General features: G+C 37.4%; 1 protein-coding gene across 1 annotated transcript in view; it reads left to right on the top strand.

Moving 5' to 3' along the window:
* The window catches only part of COPG2 (COPI coat complex subunit gamma 2), a 125006-nt gene that overhangs the window by 33573 nt on the left and 67737 nt on the right, over positions 1-23696 (top strand). Inside the window, exons 6-9 of the mRNA XM_037019466.2 lie at positions 5482-5557; positions 7216-7308; positions 8253-8339; positions 9421-9578. Of these exons, the coding sequence (XP_036875361.1) occupies positions 5482-5557; positions 7216-7308; positions 8253-8339; positions 9421-9578 (414 nt within the window). The remainder of the gene's footprint in view (positions 1-5481; positions 5558-7215; positions 7309-8252; positions 8340-9420; positions 9579-23696) is intronic.

The following is a 23696-nucleotide window of genomic DNA, read 5'->3' on the forward strand; positions in this document are numbered from 1 at the left end:
CTTTTCCTGTTTCCCCTCTGGAAGAAAAGCCTTATCTACAGGAAGAATGGCAACAAACACTTATCCTTAGATACTGGTGACAAATCAAAATCTCTAGAGGCCAGGAGATCTCTGAAATAAAAGAGTTTATTGAGCCTTTATAGATGCTAGCCAGAAAAGGACTGAGTCCTGGGACCGGAAGCTTCTGTTCAGCAGCAGCAAGGCCAGTTAACAAATAACTTGTCCACTAGACACAAGAAACAGCACATTTATGAAGGGTCTCATGGTAAGAAAGTTCTTTAAATTCACACTGGCTATAGATAAAGAAGGTGGGCTAAAGTTACCAGCTGAGAACAGTGCTGTTTTTCCCAGGATTGTGTCTCAGAAGCATTGAAGAATGAAGCAAGCAGACAAGAGTATGGAGCAACCAGTAAAGCTCCTTTAATGAGTGAAAAGAGAAAGCTCCTGACAATCAGAAGGGGCTCCAAGAGAGGATGCCAGTGTCTGTCTGGGGTTTATATTGCCTCCAGAGAGGAGGGATTCCCACCCTCCCTAGACCAAATAGAGAACTGAACTGATGAGATCACAACCCACTCTTAATTGGCTGAAAGTACAGTGCTTCATCTGCACAGGGCATAACCAGTAGAACTGAAGTTTATCTAAGTGTAGTTTTTGAGTGGCTGAGTTTGTTTGGAGCTTTTTGAAACTTAGAAGGGTCTTGAAACTTATGGGGGCCTTGAACTCTATCTGCCTGCATAGCTTTTCTACCTGCCTCAAGAACAAGCTGGGACGTCCTGGGATAGGTGATTAACCCATAGAGAAGGCTTATGTGTTGGTGGGTGATGATGGTAAACAGAACTATGCACTGTGATCATAACAAGATTTGTGGATGGGGCTGAGGTACTGAGACGGCCATAACCCGAAGATCTAGGAGCATGGTGCCTGCTTAAGACAGGTTTAATTAAAGTAGAACAACAAAGAACACCCTCTCAAACCCACCCTCCACTGTACTGAGTAACAAGTAACTTGCAAGAGACTAACTCTCTGAGAGGTTGAGTGAAGAAAAGACTGAGGGTGGACATTGAAAAAGAAAATCCTCTGGTATACCAGCTTTCAATCTAAATATACGGTCTCAAAGAAGAATTTGAAGTCCAGCCTATGGAGCACTGACGGTTACCATAGCAACGAGAAACCAAACTCAGTTCACCTCCCAATGCGATTAACTCAAAACCCTGAGCTAAAGGCTTAACAGAAGGAAACATGCCTCATTTCAAGGTATGAAAGCAATTTATTTCAATCTCTGCTGTCCTACATAAGATGTTTGGGTTTCAACAAAAAATTAGGAAGCATAAGAAAAAAAAAAAGAATGCTCTCAAGAGACAAAGCAGTTACCAGAACCAGAGTCACTACTATTCATCATTTTTCTAGAATGCTAATGCAAGTAGACAAGAGAAACCAATTTGACACATAAGAATGAATTAATAAAGAACTAAACTATCCCTGGTTCTAGATGATGTGACAGAATACCTGGAAACTCTAGATAATCAGTAATACAATGAACTCAATAGAAAAGAATTCAGTGGTGTAGCAGGATATAAAATTAGCATGTAAAAAGCAATAGCTTTCATATAAACAACATACAGAGAACCCCATTACAACAGCAAATAAGATTAAATACTTAGGAATAATTTTGACAACAAATGCAGAAAATTTATAGGAGGAAAAATATTTTAAAGCCCTTAAATATTAGAAGTATAATTGAACAAATTTTAGGTATCCTGATTTTTGAATAGGTCAACTCAACATACAAATTTCAGTCCTCCCTAATTTTATTTATAAATTCAGTGCAATTCCAGTAAAAAAAAAAAAAAAGAATCAACAGGCTATATTATGGAGTTAGAAAGTTGATGCTGAAGTTCATGCGGAAAAACAAACAAGAATAGTCAGGAAATAACTGTAAAAAGAGAACCATGAAGGAAAACTAGCTAGCTCTACCAGTGAGTAAACTGTTAAGGCCTGTAGAGTTTATTAAACAGTGTGGTACTAACACATGAATAGATAAATAGACCAATGGCATGAGTAGATAAATAGACCAATGGCATAAAGTCATGTGATAACTTTGTTATGTGTCACCTTGGCCATGCTGATCTACATTTTTCAGGATTTCCTGATACAAATGGGAAGTACAGAATTAGATCCACATAGACATTGAAGTTTAGTATATGATGAAGGTGGCATCTCCAATCACTGGGGTAAACATTGACTTTTTCATACATGATGCTGGGACTACTGAGTAGCCAAATGGAAAAAGATAGATCCATATTTCACATCATACACATGAGGAAACTAAACAAATAAGGAATGTAAATTTTAAAAATGAAATCATACAAGTACTGGAAGAAAACATGAGTATATTGCTCTTTAACTTTGCAGTAGGGAAAAGCTTTGTTAATAATGACTAAAATTCCAGAGACAATGAAATAAAAGATAAATTTTACTACATAGTGTTTTTTTATTACATGGCAAAAACACCATAAGATGTAAGATAAACCAGGAGTTTGCAGTAGGTTCAAGGTGTAGTACAAGCTGTTATTCTTATTGTCACGGTATCCTCTACAACATCTCCACTCATTTTATGGCAAAAGCAGTGTTACAGTGGGCTCATGACTAGGAGATCAGTAGTTTTAACCATATTCATCACCTAGTGCTGGGATGCCCTGTTGAATCCTCAGCTGAGGTAGTAGGTTGGAAGCAGGACCTTGTGAGGTAGGGGGGTTCTCCATGTTGCAGTATATGCATTGAATTGATGGTCAGTGAATAGTACTGTCGCCAATAAATAGAATATGTGGGTCCAGGAATCAAGAGGTAGAAGTAGGACTCGCTGCTCTCACCCTCATTCCCACTGACCCTCTAGTAGAACTTTTGCTTCCCAGCCCCACCCTGAAATGTTGATTAGAGTTCCTGGTACCCAGAAGACAGTGTTTTCATACATGTCTGAGTGACAAGTCGGCAACCACGGGCATCTCACACTCCAGTGTCAAGAAGTCCTGGGGCAGGAAGTGAGCCAGTTTGCACATCTGAAATGAGACTACTGTTGGGTTACTTTGGATTCTTCATGGTAGTGGGCTGGCAGGTAAAGAAAGGAGCTACTCCTCATGGAGGTAATTGACCTCAATCCCTGTCAGGAGATAGGATTGTGTCTATCTGAGGTGGCAGAGAGGAGTGTATCCAGAATTCAGAGTATTCACTTAAGTGTATTTTGATTCATTTGTGCCTGAGACAATGATGGACAGGGCATAGGGAGCAAGCAATGGCCCTAAACAGGGTAAATCCAACAAAGGGCTCAGATACATTGGGATAAAGGTTTGAGTCACCTACCAGACCCATAACTAAGATGAACTAAAGTGCGGCTGAGAGTAAGGGAACTAGGGAATGGGTGGCCATAGGATGGAAATGATGAATATCAGTTACGGCTTCGGAATGAGTTGTAGTAGTAAGGATTGTACCATGTTCTGCTCATCTTCCTGTCTCTTGTAGAAATAGTGGATGGCTGCCATCTTAAAAGTGGTAGACTAGATTTAATGGGGGATGTATAATTTGAGGAGTACACAGGATGGACTGTGTTGGATACCACTTTTGAGCCTCTTCACATTTTTTCAGGCCTTATCTTTGATTCCCACTGAGACTGTGATCTGTAGCTCTGTGCAGGGTCCAGCTTAGTTGCATCGATAATGCCTTAGTTCAAGTGCACACCATGAGTTTCACTTCCTGTCCTGCATTTCCTCTGGTACTCCAGTTTGGGCACTTAACTTGGAACTCGCATGTGTGAGTTAACATGTGAATGTTAACAAAATGGTGGAACTAACACTCTAGTGTTAACCGTCAGGAGGGGCTAAGAGCTAGTGTATAAATTCTTTCCTTTCATCCCTTAGATATATGGTTCTGAGATGCATTTCATAAGGCTCCTCAGAAGAGTACTCATTCACCCACTAGAGAAAACTTTATATTGATTTCCCGTTTCTTTGTTCACTTCTCTGTACTTTACTTCTCCCTCAGAACACATTCCCAGATAAACTACCTGTATGTAAGCCTTCGCTGTCAGAGCAAACTAAGAAGTATGGAGCAGGGGTTGGCAACGATGGCCCACGGCCAAAACTGTGGCCTCATTTTGTAAACAAAGTTTTATTGGAAAACAGCCACACCTCTGTGTACGCATCGTGTGCATGACTGCTTCCATGCCATCTGCAAGACAAGGAGAGACCTTACAGAGGAAGCCAAACCTGTCAAGCCTCAGTTTTTTTATCTAATTAGAAATATGCAAATATTTGCAAAAAAGACTGGTTGATAAATTATTTATATCTAACCAGTGTAAATCTGTGCTACCATTAAAATAATGTTTTAGACATATTTGGATATTTTAAAATACATAGATAGCTAAAAAAATTTTTTTGATCTGCCAATATAGATTCTCAAGTTATTAAGTAAAAAAGGAAGGTGCCAGAAGAGTAGAGATCTATTTGCATGCATTTTAATAAGTGTCTCTATGGTTGTATATATTTTTTATAACTTCCGTTAGAAAACATAAGCAGTATTCACAGTGGTCATCTCTACTTGAATGGCAATACAGTCTAAGGTAGGTGAGGAGAGACTTGGACTACATTTTATACCTTTTTAAAAATTTTGAAAGTGTATTGTTATATGAATGGAATACTTTTATAATTAAGAAACAAAAACATCGAAGGACTATCAGTTATTCACAACTTTCCCCTCTTGGTGGCTAGTGGAGTAAGTTGGCATTGTTAGCTGGTTTGCATGATGTGAGGGGAGTTGAGGGAGGGAGGGGAGCGTAGTCAGTTTGGTGGCAGCGTAAATGTATGGAGGACAGGGAAGGGAGGATAAAAGGCTGGCATAATATAAAGGCTAACAACCACCTAACGTACAGTTGTGGAATTTAGGAGCTCGGTCCGCATCTCTCTGCCTGTGTTTGAAACTCAGCAGAAAGGTCTGCAGCCATTGCCCACTGTCATTTTATAAAGCCCTGCCTGAGAGAGAGACACAGACAGACAGACACCTCTGCTCTGAGTTATCATTTTAGTCCGTTTCTTTTCAGGAGCTATATCTAGTCTGATGTGTTTTTAGGATTTTCAGGGATTTCAGACTGGGGTTCTCTATACCATTGTCTTTATTTTTTATGCCAGGTATCAGTATCTAAAATAATGTATATATTTTGTTGATGTGATACTTATTTCTCTCTTCCCACTAAAAGTTAAAGTCCATGAAGGCAAAGACTTCATTTTGCTCACTGTTGTATTCTTAAGATTTAGAGCAGTCTTCTACCCAGTAGTTCTAATGCTTACCCAGAGATACTCAGTACATATTTGTTGAATCAATAGTTGCATTAAGATAACTATGGGGACAATTGGAATTAGCTAAGGGTGGACCTCACAGGAGAAAACCTTCACTCTTAATTGATCTCATGGAAACCAATATGATTTTTTTTAGTCTGACTAAGGACATGACTGGAAAGGAAGATGTGTACCGAGGCCCAGCCATCAGGGCTCTCTGCAGAATCACTGATGTAAGTTCTTTATTTTACTGAGGCATCAGAAAGGACACTGTGTTCATCTGCAGGTGGCCATGTAAATTCAGTAGGATTCCCTAGTGTGACTTTGTGAATCTTCAGTGTAAGAGAAACATGACCACCAACCAGAAGGGCTTTTGTGGCTTTTTTTCTTTCAGATTGTTTTGTTTTCTCCTTTTTTGGGGGATTAGTCTATTTTTTTAATTTGTCCTCATAGACTTTTGCTGTAGTCAGGGTACAGTGCTTGCAGGAAATAAAAATCTTTTAAAATTTAGCTTAAAAAAATCTATACAAAATACAGATCTCTCAGAATTTGAGGTAAAACTTATAACCAGATACCAGAACAAGAAATAGGGCAGCTCTAAGGACCTCAGCACCAAGATTTCTCAGACACTTACTGTTATGACCCATCATTTACCAGGCTCAAGCCTCCTCATTCAAATATTTGAGAGAACCTGGCTAGCCATTAGCCAGCTAGTGGCTTGTATTCATCTGGGTCTGAGTTAGGTATTTAAACTTGACTCAGTCTATTAAATCTGAGGGATGAGATTATATATGTTAGGTTGTCCCTTTCTAGGAACTCTGAGTAGGAAAGGTTAAAATGAAGGACAGGCTGGGCATTGCCAAGCAAATTGAATAATATTTCAGATGTATTCATGCTTGGGTATATTTTATCTGTATGTTTGCAGTCTTTTCAAGTTTTAAAGGTTGATCAGGATCAAATGGTAAGTCTGGATCCTATAAGGAATAATAGATAGGGTTTAACATTTTTTTTGCAGCTCAGCTGTTTCATTGTGGTTGCTTTTGTTTTTAGCATTAAATTTGTAGCATAAGACTTGATGCCCATGCTAGCAATGAGACTCTCTTTTTCTGAATATCAATCTCAGTCTTTTGACACGTATTTATCTGACACATCTTCCCAGTGCTAAGCTTTCTTCCAGTTAAATTAAAATACTTTACTTCTAGAGGATTTCACATTGAGGGCTCACTATAGTAGTATATTAAACATGTAATTTCTTACATATCTAAAATAATCATGGATTACAGTTTATTTTTAGGGCTCTCTGGGACTCATATAAAATATAGCCCCTTCATGTAGTGGCATCTTCAGGGCTTCAAAAGCAGCTTCCATCCCTATCTAGGAATTTCTTTTGTAATATCCCTGATAGGCTGAGCCTCGACTTACATGTTTCCTCAAACTGGGATTCCCCCCTTTGAGGCAGTTTATTTCCTTGTTGAAAACATTATTTTTCCTTACCTGTACTCTTTCTTTCTATCCTTTTTGTAATGTACTTTTTGAATTGACATACTGTTGTGTTGATATACAATATTATGTTGGTTTCAGGTGTACAGCATAGTGATTTGATGGTTATGTTATGAAATGCTCACCAGATGAAGTATAGTTACCTTGTTAACATCCAAAGATATTACAGTATCATTGACTATATTCCCCATCCTTACATATATGCTCAAGTGTTCCTCCTTGAAGCTTCCACTTGGTTGTCTGATTACTCTGTTATATGATCATTCTTTTAATGCATTCTGAATATTTGCACAGAAACAAATATATGACTGATTTTTGTAAATTACTTTAAGTGGTAATTTTACATGAAAATGTTCTGCTTCAACAGCTTTTTCTTTATGAATGTTGTTAGGGAACAATGTTGCAGGCCATTGAGCGGTACATGAAACAGGCCATTGTGGATAAAGTCTCCAGTGTATCCAGTTCAGCCCTGGTGTCTTCCTTAGTAAGTGAACAAGTAGCTGCCTGGTTCTTATGCATGGTACAGTTTCTAGTTGTAAATACAAAGTATCATTATGATTCCTCACAAAAAATATGTATATCTCTATTACTTTATGTGAGAGTGTTTTATCTGCCAGAAGAGCACTGAGCCATAAAAATGGGCAGTTCAGCATATGAAATTATCATGTTTGAGAGGTTTTGGTAATCAGAAAGCTATGTTGTACACATAATAAAGATGGGTATGGGCGAGGTGAGGGACAGGGAAGAAACTGAGGGTCAATCTTTTTTTGAAATCTTCCTTTATGGTCTGCATTTGAACCTCTTTGTCCACTGCCTTCCTTGGTACCCTGTGTCTACAGGACCTTCAATCCAGAGCCTCTTATCCTAAATTTCCTCCCAGGAAGTGGCCTTTGTTTTAGTAATACCTTTTCTTCTTCCTTTTTATCAAAACAAAATTTATTAATTATAACATATCACATTGCATTTGATTAAATTTAGTTTCTAATGTGTGATAGAATTGATCACCTGAATCCCAAGAGTTTCTGGTTCTGGAATAGAATAGGCCAAGTTTTCTAGCAGGGGATATATATCAGTACTCTGTTTTGTTCTTCCAGGTGAGTTTCCTGGAAGTAAAACTTACAATGTTAACATTATTTAAGTACTATTCTATCAACTAGCCATTCCCTTCGTGTCCTTTTCTCTTGCCACCTCCCTTTACACACCCCTTCCAACCTGCAGACATACTGAACCTTTGCAGAGGGTCTTGAAGAAAGTGTTCCTGGTTTATTAGTTGCTAGAGGAGTAGAGACTTGAAGTAGACTTATGAAGCTACAAAGTTGTTTCTTTCTTCTGGAAATGTCTGTTAGTGACTTTCCAAGAAAACTAATTTATGTCTGTGAACTTCTAGTGACCATGCATTATCTATTCTCTCTTTTTCTCTGTATTTAGCACCTGATGAAAATAAGCTATGATGTGGTTAAGCGCTGGGTCAATGAAGCCCAAGAAGCTGCTTCAAGTGATAATATTATGGTCCAGGTACTGTCAACGAATCACATTAGCTACATTTATGTCTTGAGATCAGCTTTCTTTGAATCTACATTTAGGGGCAATTTATTGATTACCCAGATGAGTATTAGCTAAAGGTTAATATTAAGCAACTTAATATTAAGCAGTTTGTTAGTGTATATTCTCAAGTGAGGATCCCTCTAATAATGATTTCTGCCATTGGCCTTGCTAATGTTTAGTAGTAGAATGTTCAAGAAAGATTCTTATATTCAGTGGTTGTTTGAGATGCTCATTATGAAGGTCCTTCATGATGCATTTCAGTCCTTTATTTGAAAAATAATTTATGAAGGATGTTCAATTCCAGGCTTTTCAGGCCTTGATAAGAGTAGACATTAATAAAAACACCAAAGAGTAGTTTTTACTTCATGAAACTTTAAAACCATTTTGTTAGAATGAACTCCTTTTGATATTCATCAGGCTATTCCTAATTAAAAGGAACAAGATTAAATTCTTAATTGGCAATTTTATGTAAAGTAATCCATTTGTATGTGAGAGGGCAGTTATTAATCCCCTTTCAGCGTTTACAACTTCTCATGTTAGCATATTCAGTTATGAGGAAACAGTAGTAAATTTTCCCTTGGGACACATTCTCACTCTCCTAACTCTGATCGTTGTTTTTATACAATGTACCATGATAATTATACTCCTTAAGCCTACTGTAGGAGATTAATGCTTCAACTCCTAACATGGCCACAGATAATTTAAAGCCACTAAAAGAGACCTGTAACACTGGTAAAGCCTTGGACCTGGCAGCCTTTGTGCTAAGATGTATGAGGTAATGCTGAGCCTGCTACAGCCATCTTCAGATTGTATGTCACCTCCTTGATACTTGTCCAATCTGATTGTACAGCTTCTGGGAGTACATTAGGAACTCTTGTCCTTTCACTCTTGCCTATGTTTGATTCACTATGAAAAAATACTCTATTTGTATGCATTTGACTTGGGTATCATTTTATTAAAAATCTGGTTCTATATGATTCTGTTTTCATGTTAAGTTTTGTCTTCCTCATTTTCAGCATTCTGTATGTAACATTCTTTCTTCTTCCTTTAGTATCATGCATTGGGAGTCCTGTATCACCTTAAAAAGAATGATCGCCTTGCTGTTTCTAAGATGTTGAATAAGTTTACTAAATCTGGTCTCAAATCCCAGTTTGCTTACTGCATGCTGATCCGAATTGCCAGTCGCTTACTAAAAGAAAATGATGAGGGGTAAGTGTCTTCACCTAAACCTAAGTAATTTTCTGTTTGCTGGTTAATATAACTCGAAGTTTATTTTCTTTATGAATACTTTTTGGGCACTGCTAGCTTTACAGCTGGATTTGATGTTTTCCAAATTAAAAAAAAAAGTATTCCCAATAACACAACTTTTTTTTTTAACCTTAAGGTATGATCTGGTATATGTATTTAATAGATTATACTTGGTAGTAATACAGTAACAAACTGATACTTAACAAAAAATACAGATCGTAGGGTATATAATAATTGTGAAAGCTGGAAGTGACAGTAAGAACCATCTTGTTTATCCCTTTTACTTGAATAAAAGAGAATGCTGAAGTAGTACTGCATCTAGTGATTATTTAAATGATTCATTATTTAAAGGGCATCAGGGAGAAAAATAGAATTACATATTTGTAAGGTTTTTATATTCATGAAATAGTGTTATATTTGATGATACTGTGATAATGTAAGGATGAATAGTGTAATCTCTTGAGTAACTACTGGAAAACCCTAGGAGGTACAATGTAAATGTCAACAGAGAAGATAAAATGAAATATTAAAAAGTATTCAGTTGAGTTTTCCTGCTTCCAGTAATGGTAGAGTAGCTTGGTCATATTAGCCCTCCTGCAAACAATGATTATATCATTAGTAGAAAATTGTAACTCCCCCAAACAAGAAAACTCTCAAGTATTTGAAAGTAAAGGTGAGTGGTGAAAAGCATGCAAAACTGGAGGGAAGTTGGTGCCTGAAAAGTGAAGCTATACTCGGTGAGAGCTGTGTATTTCTGGCTAGTCTCCTGAGGGCACTCCATAATTCCTGTGTGTGAGGTCCCAAAAGCCATAGTATTTTCTGACCCTAAACAGTCAGAACACAGTTTGAGATTGGAAAAGTAATGAAAACTTAGGGTGGAAATCCTGGAAAGAAGGGAGCCGCAAATGGAGTGAGCCTCAAAGTCAGTTTTAAACTCTGCAAAAATCCTTGGCTGACCACTGAACTGCATGAATAGGGAAGGACTAGGAAACTGGACAAAAAGTTATGGCTATAAGCTGGAAGACCTGAATGGAGAATTCAGTTGCAACTCACCATGGAGGAGATAAAGTTTGGAATTTCATTCCAGCCAGGTTAACTGCCTGCTAGAGAAACATTATAAATTCTAGAGTTTTTACATCAATCATTCACAATGTCTATATACAGTAAAAAAAAATGCTAAAAGTGTAAAGAATCTGGAAAATGTGACCAGTAGTTAGTAGAAAAAGCAATCAATAGAAATTGACCCTGATACAGCCCAGACATTGGAATTAACACACAAAAACATTAAAGCATCTTTTATAAAGCATCTATTAAAGACTTTAATGGGAAATAGTTGTAATGAATGAACAGGGGAAATGAAAACTACAAAGAAGAGCTAAGAAGAAATTCTAGAGCTTAAAATTCGTCTATCAGTCAGAATTCAACCAGAGAAGCAGAACCAACTCTTGGTTTTGTTGGGTTTTTTTGTATTGTTTTCTTACCTTCTATTTCATTTATTCCACTCTGATCTTTATTATGTTCCTCCTCCTACTAACTTTGGGCTTTGTTCTTCTGTTTCTAGTTCCTTTGGTTGTAAGGCTAGGCTGTTTATTTCTTGAGGTCGGCTTCTATTGCTATAAACGTCCTGTTTTTGCTGCACCCACATATTTTGAACCATTGCATTTCTATTTTCATTTGTCTCAACATATTTGATTTCCTTCTTGATCTGTTCCTTGATCCATTGATTGTTTTAAAGCGTGTTGTTTAGCTTCCATGTTAGTGTTTTTTCCACTTTTTTTTCTTTTAACTGATTTTAGTTTTATACCATTGTATCAGAGAAGATGCTTGATACAATTTCAGTCTTATATTTGTTGAGACTTATTTTTTGTCCTAACACGTTATTTATTTTGGAGAAAACTCCATGTATACTTGAGAAAAATGTGCATTCTGATGCTTTTGGGTAGAATTTTCTGTACGTATCTGTTAGGAATTTTCTGTATATATCTGTTAAGTGATGTCATTCATCACTTTTAGTTTCTTATTTATTTTCTGTCTGGATGATCTACCCATTGATGTAAGTGAAGTGTTAAAGTCCCCTAACCTTATTGTGTTGCTGTCAATTTCTCCTCTTAGGTCTGTTAGTATTTGGTTTATATATTTAGGTGCTCCTATGTTGGGTGCATAGATGTTTACAATTGTTATAGTCTCTTGTTGGACTGATACCTTTAGCATTGTGCAGTGTCCTCCTTTGTCTCTTGTTACTTTCTTTGTTTTAAAGTCTGTTTTGTCTGGTACAAGTATCACAACTCCAGCTTTTTTTTTTTTTGGTTCCTATTGCATGGTGTATCTTTTTCCATCCCTTCAGTTTAAGTCTGTGTCTTTAGATCTGAAATGAGTCTCTTGCAAGCAACAAATAGATGGGTCTTCTTTTTTTTTTTTATCCATTCACTTACCCTATGTCTTTTGATTTGAACATTTAATCAATTTACATTTAAAGTAATTATCACTATATGTACTTACTACGATTTTGTTGAATTTTCCCGGTTGGGTTTTTTTGTTGTTCTTCTTCTGATCTTTTCTTCCTCTCTTGTGCTGTTCTCTTGTGTTTTAAGACTTTCTTTAGTTTAATGGTTGGTTTCCCTTCCCTTTGTTTTTTGTTTATCTATTGTAAGCTTTTGGTTTGTGGTTACTGTGGGGTTCTTATACGACACCCTATGAATATAACAATCTGTATTAAGCTGATAGTCACTTAAGTTCAAATGCATTCTAACAGCGCTACATTTATTCTTCCCCCTACTCCACATTTTATGTATATAATATCTTCATTTACACCTTTTTATTTAGTGATTCCCTTAACTAATTTTTAGATGCAATTCCTTTTGCTACTTTTGTCTTTCTGACCCTCACACTAGCTTTCAAGTAATTGGTCTACTACTTCTGCTATATGTTTGCTTTAGCAGTGGAAATTTTTCCCTTTCTTAAATTTCTTACTTCTGTTTAGGGTTATCTTTTCCTCTTAAATAAGTCCCTGTAACATTTCTTATAAGGCTGGTTTAGTGGTGGTGATGTCTTTTAACTTAGGTTTTTCTGTGAAGCTCTTTCTCTCTCCTTCAGTTCTGAATGGTAACTTTGTTAGGTAAAGTATTCTTGGCTGGAGGACTTTTCTGCTCAGCACTTTGAATATATCATGCCATTCCCTTCTGGCCTGTAGAGTTTCTGCTGAAAAATCAGTTAATAACCTTAAGGGGTTTTCTTTATATGAAATTTGTTGCTTTTGTCTTGCTGGTTTTAAGATTTATTCTTTGTCTTTGGTCTTGGACATTTTAGTTATGATGTGTCTTGGTATAGACCTCCTTCAGTTCATCTTGTTTGGAGCTCTCTGTGATTCCTGGACTTGGTAGACTGTTTCCTTCCCCGGTTAGAGAAGTTTTCAGATATCATCTCTTCAAATAATTTTTCTATTCCTTTCTCTCTCTCCTTCTTCTGGGACTCTTATAATGTGGATGTTAGGATGTTTGATGTAGTCTGGAGCTCTCATATCCTATCCTTGTTTCTTTTAATTCTTTCTCCTTGTGCTGTTCAGCTTGAGTGCTTTCCATTACTCTTCCAAGTCACTGATTTGTTCTTTTGCATCCGCTAGTCTGCTGTTCATTTCTTCCAGTGTACTTTTTATTTCAGCTATTGAATTCTTCATCTCTGATTGATTCTTTTTTCGACTTTCTCTTTGTTGAAGTCTACCTTGAGTTCCACTATTTTCTAAAGTCTAGTGACCATCTTTATAACCATTGCTTTTAACTCTTTATCAGGTAGATTGGTTAATTCTGTTTCATTTAGTATTTTTACTATTTTTTTCTTGTTCTATCATTTGGAGCATATTTCTGTATCTCCTTTTATATATGACGTTTTGCTTGATTCTATGTGTTAGTTTAAAGGGCTTGCTCTCCCAGTCTTGAAGGATTGGCCTTGAGTAGGAGGATGCCCTGTCTAGACTGTGTGCACCTTGTGGTTTTGGCAAACTGGAGGCCAAGTGAGTGTGAGATGGGCTTTTCCTGGTACTGGGGCTCCCAGGGCATGGTCCTAATGGTGGCATAGTGTTGGGGGCTCATTGGAGGGGCTCCAGGTGGACACCTGTGGGTTCTGTGCTGGCAGGGGAGTGTGGTGGGCCAGCAGCAGGTTGGGAGTGCACTCCAGGTTACACCAGGGTTGGTGCCAGCTGAGTCCCTTGTGCCTCCTCACCTGTAGGCCCATGTGTGCTCTGCACCACTACAGAGAATTTCTGTGTCAGGTGCCCACTGGGTCCTGCTGTTGGCATGGAGTCAGGCTCCATTCATGTTTCCCTGCAGCTCCTCTGTGCTGCTCCAGGGAATTCCCATGTCAGTGCCCACCAGATCCCACTGGCACCCAGTGTCAGGTCCTGCATGTTGGTTTCCCAGCAGTGGATACATGCTGTGGGCTGCTCTGAGGAGTTACCTTGGAACCACAGACCCACAGATTTGTGCACCCTCCCTGTGGGCCAGGGAACTTTCCAGTCCCACTGATGCAGGGTGCTAGGTTGGTGGATGACAGTGGGCAGCAAGGCAGGACTGCTGGATCTCCTGCAGGGTACCTGGATATGGGGGGGTGTCAGGGAACTGCTTAGACCAAGCCTGAGATTGCTGTGTGTGCCCAGATCCTGCTCTTGCCTGCACTAACTTGTGCAGAAGGAAAGCAAATAATGGTGCTCTCTGGCTCCTCTGATCCCACATTGCCTCCAGTGGTCTCCTTGCCAAGGGACAGATGTTTCATTCTAAAACTTGGGTTCTCTCACTTACAGTTTAGTTGCACTTTAAACTGCAAGGCTTTTCCTGTACTCAGGACAGGGAGTCTGTGTTGCTCTCTCAGGGATATCCATCCCCCGCTCCTCTGCCATTCTCTGTGACTGGGGGTGGGAGTCCTGTAGGTACCATGTCTCTCTTTCTCCTGCCATTTTTTAAGTGTGATCTTTCTTTCCCTCATTGTATAGAAGGCGTTCACTTCAGTCTCCATTCTTCAGAGTGAAGTGTTCTCTGTGTAGATGTAGATTCAGTGTATAGGTGGGAGAAGGTGGATTCAGTGTCTCTCTACTCTGCCATCTTCCCAGAATCCCCCACAATTTAATTTATTTTAATTTCTATATGTATACACAGTAGTAGTCCTAGCACCATTGAAATATCTGTCTATACCCACTGCTGCAGAGTGTCAGCTTTGTCTTAAATCAGGTATCCTTACATGCACTGGTCTACTTCTGGGCTCCTCTTCTCCACTGCTCTGTTTCTGTCCCTGGATCAGTAACACCTTAGCTTATTGTCATAACTTTATAGTAGTGTTGATAAATGGTAAAACATATTCTCCTCCCTTACTCTTCTGTAAGACTGTTCCCCAGCTTTTGTTTTGCTTCCTGATCTGTGTGTGTCTATGTATTTTATTAAGGATTGTTCAGTTAAGTTTGCCTCTTCCTGGGACACATCCACCAAGGCCATTAATAACAACCAAGTTCTCTCTGGGTACCCATATCCCTAACATTTTTCATTCATTGGGACTTCAGGCTATTTCCCACAGGCAGTTAGTGAGACCAGCCACCCCAGTGACTGGCCATATTGTCAAAATGCCAAAATGAGTCTTTGACCTGTGACCATTCAGTTCACTTACAGAAAGCCACAGTAGAAACCTGACTTGATACCCTCCTTGATATAATAATTTTTATGCAAATAAGTACAAATGTCCAAGCAAAACTCACACATAGCCTACTGGAGTAACGTTTATTGGGGGAAGCTCATAGTCTGGAACAGTATCAGATGCATTGAGTCCCCTGTTGCCCGTTGGTGTGACGTCAGTGACCAGAGGTCTGTCAGGGCAGTCTTCAAACACTGAAAGAGGGATTATGACCTGTGAGCTTTGAGGCTTTTAAACTACATTAAGTACAGAAGTACTAACCACTTATTGTTGTGATCAGGCATGGAAAGCAGAAGTAATATGTAGAAGACATTACATCCAATACCACAGAAATAAAAAAGATCATAAGAGACTACTATGAACACTTATATGCCAACCAACTGTATAACCTAAAACCTATGTTGACAGCTTAGCACAAATTTTGGGAGGAAGCAGCCCTTCCCTAGCATAATCAGAAATTGGGATCCAAAGCTTGCAGTTACGTGATATTCTTATGTAGTAGGAATCTCCATGTAAGCCTTCAAGGCTAGGGAAGTACCAGACCCTCCTTTGGCATTGTGAGAAGGAACTTGAGTTCAAGCTTTGTGGTTGACCAGGATTACTGTACACCTGAGTCCAGCTGTTATGAAGGTTCATAGAAATCCAACTTCTTATTTGAGTGGCCAGCAGATCAGTTTTGGACAAAATGACCCTTACCCCTAACTTGTTAAACTCACTTATTCTCATAATTTCTCTGGCAATTCTATTTTATTTTATATGTGTATTATCTTAGATGGTATTTCAAAAAATTACAGTTTTTCAGTATAAAATTCCCTCTTAGTATAGCTTTTACTACATTCCATATGTTTTGGTATGTTGTGGATTTGTTTGTCTCAAGATACATTCTAATTTCTCTTTTGATTTCTTTTTTGACTAATTGGTTGTTCAAGAGCGTGTCATTTAATTTCCACATCTTTATGAATTTTCTAGTTTCCTTCTGTTTTTGATTTCTAGTTTCATTCCATTGTGACTTAAAGTGATACTCAGTATGATTTTAATCTTTTTAAATTTGTTAAGACTTGTTTTGTGACCTAACATGTAGTCTATCCTGAGAGTATTCTGTGTGCATTTGAGAAAAATCTGTATTCTGTTGGGTGGAATGTTTTGTATATGTCTGGGTGGTCTATTTACTCTATAATGTTGTGTTCCCATCCACTGTTTACTTGCTGATTTTCTATCTGGATATTCTATCCGTTATTAAAAATGGGGTATTGAAGTCTCCTATTAATGTCTGCCTGTCTATTTTCCCCTTCAGATCTGTTGATGTTTGCTCTATATATGTAAGGATTTGAAAATTGTTTTGACTAAGCTAGGTCCTTTGCATTTAAATATAAATTTAGAATTAGCTTTGAATTTCTAGAACAAAAAGCCTGATGGCATTTTGATAGGGACTGAATTGAATAAAACAGTAGATCCACTTTGACTAAATCAGTTGTTGAAAATTGCCATCTTGAAAATATGGATTCTTCCAGTCCATGAACAGAGGCTGTTTCTTCATTTAGATTCCTCAGCAGGGTTTTGTAGTTTTCAGTGTAAGAATATTATATTTCTTTTATTAAATTTATTTCTAAATATTTTATTCTTTCTGATCCTAGTATAAATAGAATTCTTTTATTATTTCATTTTGGGTTAATTGTTGGCAGTTGCAACATCTCTGACTTCAAACGCTATTGTGTATTTCTTCCCAACATGTATGTATAACAGTAACAATATTATACACAGTAGTAATAGTAGTGTAACTTCATTTGGGTACCCAGACTGATTCCAATGTGTGTAAATATGTGGGAGGGAGTCTTCCCACACATCCTACAAGACTGCCCTCCACCCACCACTCCAGATGCTGGTTGCAAGCCCCAGACAAGTTACCCGTGCCTTTGACCTACCAGCTACAATTGGAGGTTCCCACAACTTCCCCCTTAGGTTTGATTAATTTGCTAGAGTGGCTCACAGAACTCAGGAAAACACTTAACTTATGTTTACCAGCTAATAAGGGATACAAGGTAACATCCAGATGAACAGAGACATAGGACAAGGTCCCACATAAGGGAGCTTCTTTTCTCATGGAGCTTGGGGCCTGGCTCGGTGACACACAGAGGCATCTCTGGTTCACTAAGCATAGAAGCTCTCCCCGACCTAGAAGCAGGATCCAACCAAGCAGAGCAGGCAAAGCAGAGAGCAGAGAGAGCAGACAGCTCTTCTCAGAGGTTTTTGTGAGGACTTCATTGCATAGTCACGATTGACTGAACTGTTCGCCATTGGTTGATCCAGCCTCCAGCCCCTGCCCTTGGGTGGGGGTCCAAAAGTCTCTCATTAATATGACAAAACACCCATTTCACCTTTAAGATTCTGTAGAGTTTTCAGGAACTATGGATGAAGACCAAAAATACCTGGGAAGTACATATTATATCACACAAATATATAGAAATACTATTGTTTTTTTATGTTGATCTTGTATCCTATAACCTTGCTACAGTCATTTCTTAGTTCTCCAGGTGTCTGTTGCTTGGGATTGTCTACACATAGGGTCATGTCATGTGTGAACAAAGATAATTTTACTTCTTCCTGAAGTGGATGTCTTTAATTTCTTTTTTTTTTGCCTAATTGTATTGTCTTGAACCATCAGTATCATTTTGAGTAGAAGCAGTAAAAGCAGTCATCCGTGCCTTGTCCCTGATTATAAGGGGAAAGCATTAAGCATGATACCAACTATGGATTTTCTGAAGATGCCCTTGATCACATTGAGAACCTTCCCTTCAACCTCTAGTAGAGTATTTATTATGAATGGGTGTTAAGGTTTGTAAGTTGCTTTTTCTGCATCTATTAAGATGCTTTCTGTACTTTATTATTAATTCAGCATACAGCATAAATTTATTTTCTGATGTTAAACCAATTTTGCATTCCTGGGATAAATGCTATTTATTTACGGTGTATGTATAATTCTTTTATGTATTGTGGATTCAGTTTACTGATATTTTGTTAAGGAGTTTTGTGTCTATGTGAGGAGACATACTGATGTGTAGCTTTCTTGTGAAAACTATCAGGTTTTGTTATGTGGATAATACTGGTATCACATAATTATTTGAAAGGTAGTGTACTCACTTCATTTTATGGAAGAGTTTATGAAGGATTGGTGTTATTTTTTTAAATATTTGATAGAATTAACCAATGGGTTAATTGGGAAGCCACTGGGACCTGTGCTTTTCCTTGATGAAAGATTTTAAATAACTAATTTACCAGGTCTATTTAGATTCTATATTTCTTTGTGAGTCAGTTTTGGTGGTTATTTCTAAGGATTTGTTCATTTGATCTAAGGTATCTAATCTGTTGGCATGCAGTTCATAATATTGCCTTATAATCATTTTAATTTATTTAGGGTCAGTAGTGTTGTCTATTTCCAAATACATTCCTGATTTTTGTAATTTGTGTTTTCTCTCTATTTTTTGGGGTTGTTCTAGCTGAAGGTTTGTCAATTTTGTTGATCTTTTCAAAGAACTAACTTTGGGTTTCATTGATTTTCTGCATTCTAGCCAATTGACCTCAGCTCTGATTTCCTTCCTTCTGCTTGTATGGGCCTGGTTCCCTCTTCTTTTTCTAATTTCTTAATTGTGGAAACTTAGGTTATTGATTTGAAACTTAGGTTATTCTTTTCTGATATAGGTAGCTAAAACTATATATTTCCTCCAAGCATTGCTTTAGCTATATTTCATAAATTTTGATTTGTTGTGTTTTGGTTTTCATTTAATTTCAAGTATTTTCTCATTTTTCATTTGATTTATTCTTGATCCATGTATTACTTAGAAATATGTTTAATTTCCAAAATATTTGGGGATTTCCCTGATTTTTTCCTCTTTTCTTATTAATTTGTTTGTTTGTTTATTTTGGTGTCATTAGTCTACAATTACATGAGGAGCATTATGTTTACTAGACTCCCCCCATCACCAAGTCCCCCCCACATACCCCATTACAGTCACTGACTGTCAGCGTAGTAAGATGCTGTAGAATCACTACTTGTCTTCTCTGTATTGTACAGTCTTCCTCATGCCCCCCCAACACATTATACATGCTAATCATTTTGCCCCCTTTCTTCCCTCCCCCACCCCATTATCCCTCCCTTCCTACCCATCCTCCCCGGTCCCTTTCCCTTTGGTAACTGTTAATCCATTCTTGGGTTCTGTGAGTCTGCTGCTGTTTTGCTCCTTCAGTTTTTTTCTTTGTTCTTATACTCCACAGATGAGTGACATCATTTGGTACTTGTCTTTCTCCACCTGGCTTATTTCACTGAGCATAATACCCTCTAGCTCCATCCATGTTGTTGCAAATGGTAGGATTTGTTTTCTTCTTATGGTTGAATGGTATTCCATTGTGTATACATATCACATCTTCTTTATCCATTCATCTACTGATGGACACTTAGGTTGCTTCCATTTCTTGGCTATTGTAAATAGTGCTGTGATAAACATAGGGGTGCATATGTCTTATTCAAACTTGGGTGCTGCATTCTTTTATTTATTTATTTATTATTTTTATTTTAGTATCATTAATCTACAGTTACATGAGGGACATTTTGTTTACTAGACTCCCCCCATCACCAAGTCCCCCCCACAAACCCGATTACAGTCACTGTCCATCAGCGTAGTAAGATGCTATAGAATCACTACTTGTTTTCTCTGTGTTGCACAGCCATTCCCGTGCACCCCCCCACAACAGTATACATGTTAATCGTAATGCCCCCTTTCTTTTTCCTCCCCCTTTTCCCTCCCTTCTCACCCATCCTCCCCAGTCCCTTTCCCCTTGGTAATTGTTAGTCCATATTTAGGTTCTGTGTTTCTGCTGCTGTTTTGTTCCTTCAGTTTTTTCTTTTTTCTTATACTCCGCATATGAGTGAAATCATGTGGTACAGGTCCACCTGCCTTATTTTACTGAGCATAATACCCTCTAGCTCCATCCATGTTGTTGCAAATGGTAGGATTTGTTTTCTTCTTATGGTTGAATGATATTCCATTGTGTATATGTACCACATCTTCTTTATGCATTCATCTACTGATGGACACTTAGGTTGCTTCCATTTCTTGGCTATTGTAAATAGTGCTGTGATAAACATAGGGGTGCATATGTCTTTTTGAATGTGAGAGGTTGTTTTCTTTGGGTAAATTCCTAGGAGTGGAATTCCTGGGTCAAATGGTATTTCTGTTTTGAGTTTTTTGAGGTATCTCTGTACTGCTTTCCACAATGGCTGAACTAATTTACATTCCCACCAGCAGTGTAGGAGGGTTCCCCTTTCTCCACATCCTCGCCAACATTTGTTGTTGTTTGCCTTTTGGATGGTGGCAATCCTTACTGGTGTGAGGTGATATCTCATTGTGGTTTTAATTTGCATTTCTCTGATGACTAGTGATGTGGAGCATCTTTTCATGTGTCTGTTGGCCATCTGAATTCGTTCTTTGGAGAACTGTCTGTTCAGTTCCTCTGACCATTTTTTGATTGGATTATTTGCTTTTTGTTTGTTGAGGTACATGAGCTCTTTATATATTTTGAATGTCAACCCTTTATCAGATCTGTCATTTACAAATATATTCTCCCATACGGTAGGATGCCTTTTTGTTCTATTGGTGGTGTCCTTTGCTGTACAGAAGCTTTTCAGTTTGATATAGTCCCACTTGTTCATTTTTGCTTTTGTTTCCCTTGCCCAGGGAGATATGTTCATGAAGAAATTGCTCATGTTTATATCCAAGAGATTTTTGCCTATGTTTTTTTCCAAAAGTTTTATGGTTTCATGACTTACATTCAGGTCTTTGATCTATTTTGAATTTACTTTTGTGTATGGGGTTAGACAATGTTCCAGTTTCATTCTCTTACATGTAGCTGTCCAGTTTTACCAACACCAGCTGTTGAAGAGGCTGTTATTTCCCCGCTGTATGTCCTTGGCTCCTTTATCATATATTAATTGACCTTATATGTTTGGGTTAATATCTGGACTCTCTATTCTGTTCCACTGGTCTGTGGGTCTGCTCTTGTGCCAGTGCCAAAGTATCTTGATTACTATGGCTTTATAGCAGAGCTTGAAGTTGGGAAGTGAGTTCTCCCCTGCTTTATTCTTCCTTCTCAGGATTGCTTTGGCTATTCGTGGTCTTTTGTGGTTCCATATGAATTTTAAAACTATTTGTTCCAGTTCATTGAAGAATACTGTTGGTATTTTGATAGGGATTGCATTGAATCTGTAGATTGCCTTAGGCAGGATGTCCATTTTGACAATATTAATTCTTCCTAGCCAATAGCATGGAATGAGTTTCCATTTGTTAGTGTCTTCTTTAATTTCTCTTAAGAGTGTCTTGTAGTTTTCAGGGTATAGATCTTTCACTTCCTTGGTTAGATTTATTCCTTGGTATTTTACCCTGATTTATTTTCTGCTGTTGATTTATAACTTAATTCACTTGTGGTTGGGGACATGCTTTGATGATTTCCATCCTTTTAAAGGTGAGGCTTGTTTTATGACTGGCATTTAATATATCCTTGGGAACTGCCCAGTGTTTGAATGTATACTTTATAGTCATTGGGTTGATTGTTCTAGATTGAGTTGGATGATTATGTTGTTCAAATCTTCTATATCCTTGATGATTTTCTGTCTAGTTCTTTCAATTATTGGGTAGGTATAGACATATATACCTGTATCTATAGGTATGCCTATCTACAGATATTATTGTTAAATGATCTATTTCTCCTTCCACCTTGTTGAGTTTTTGTTTCATGTATTTTGTGGTTCTGTTAAGTATGTATATGTTTATCATTCTTATATCATCCTGTTGTACTGACCTTCCTCATTATGAGATGTCGCTTGTAATATTTTTGTCTTAAATTCTGTTGTGTCTGATATTAATATAGCCACTTCTAATGTCTTATGGTTACTGTTTGCATGGCATATCTTTTCCAATCTTTTTACTTTCATTCTGTTTCTATCTTTAAATCTAGTGTCTGTCTCTTGTAGATAGCATGTAGTTAGATATTTTATCTTGCCTGGCAATCTTTATCTTTTAGTTGCAGTGTTTAGGCCAGTCTCATTTATTATAATTATTGATATGGTTGGATTTACCTTTGCCATTTTGCTATTCTATTTAAGTCTCCTGTCTTTTTTGTTCCTCTCTTCCCCTTTGATTGCTTTCTTTTGTGTTAAATAAATATTTTCAATGTGTTATGTTAATTTCTCTATCAATATTTTTACATTTTTTTGTTTTATTCTTAGTTGTTACTCTGGGAATTAAAATACACATTTTAATTTGCCACAATCTACTTCAGATTAATACTGATTTAATTGTAGTAAAATACACAATCCTTGCTCCAAAATCATTTCATTCTTTCCCTGTTCTTGTTTGCTATTATTGTTATGTATTTGACATGTATATCTGTTATAAATCCTGCAGTCTAGTGTTACAATTATTGCTTTATACAAATATGTCCTTTAACTAAGAGAAATGAGAAAATTTATCTGTAGAATCATTATATCAGCTCACATATTTACCATTTCTAGTGCTTTTATTTCTCCTGCTTATTCACATCACTGTTGATAGAGTCAACCTTTCAATCTGAAGCACTTCAATACTTTTTTTTGTAAATTAGGCTGTTAACAATGCATCTGCTTAGTTAGTCATTGCTTCTCTTGGAATGACCTTTTTAGCCTTCATTTTAGGAGAATAGTTTTCCTGAATATAAAATTCTTGTCTTTTTATTTCAGCACTTTGAATATAGCATTCTACTGCCCTCTCTCTTCCATTGTTTCAGGTGAAAAGTCAACTATATATCCTATTGGTGCTCCCCTGTATAATTTGATGAGTAGTTTTTATTTTGCTGCTGTCAAGATTTCTCTTTGTCTTATTCTTTCAGCAGTTTGACTGTGGTGTCCCCTATATTTCTGTGGTGTCTTTCTTTATTTATCCTGTTTGGGATATGTTGAGCTTCTCAAGTATATACACTTATGTTTTTTATCAACTGGCAAGTTTTTGGCTATAATTTCCTCAAGTAATCCTTTTCCTCCTCTACCTATCTCCTCGCCTTTTGGGACTGCTATTATGCAAGATGTTGGAACACTTAATCATCCACAGGCCATCAGAGCTGTGTTCTTTTGTCTTTATTTCCTCAGCTGGATTATCTCAGTTTACTTATCTTCAAGTTTACTGGTCTTTTCTACTGCCAGTGCAAATCAGCTGTTGAATTGCAGCTTTGAATTTTCATTGCAGTTACTGTATTTCCCAAGTCCAGAATTTCTGTTTGTTGCCTTAAAACAACAACAACACTAATTCCTCTCTCTTTATTGGTATTCTCTTTGGTGAGCCGTGATCACTATGTCTTTAATCCTTTAGACATAGCTTCCTTTATTTC

Source organism: Manis javanica, chromosome 6 (assembly GCF_040802235.1).
Source record: "Manis javanica isolate MJ-LG chromosome 6, MJ_LKY, whole genome shotgun sequence".
Lineage (NCBI taxonomy): Eukaryota > Metazoa > Chordata > Mammalia > Pholidota > Manidae > Manis > Manis javanica.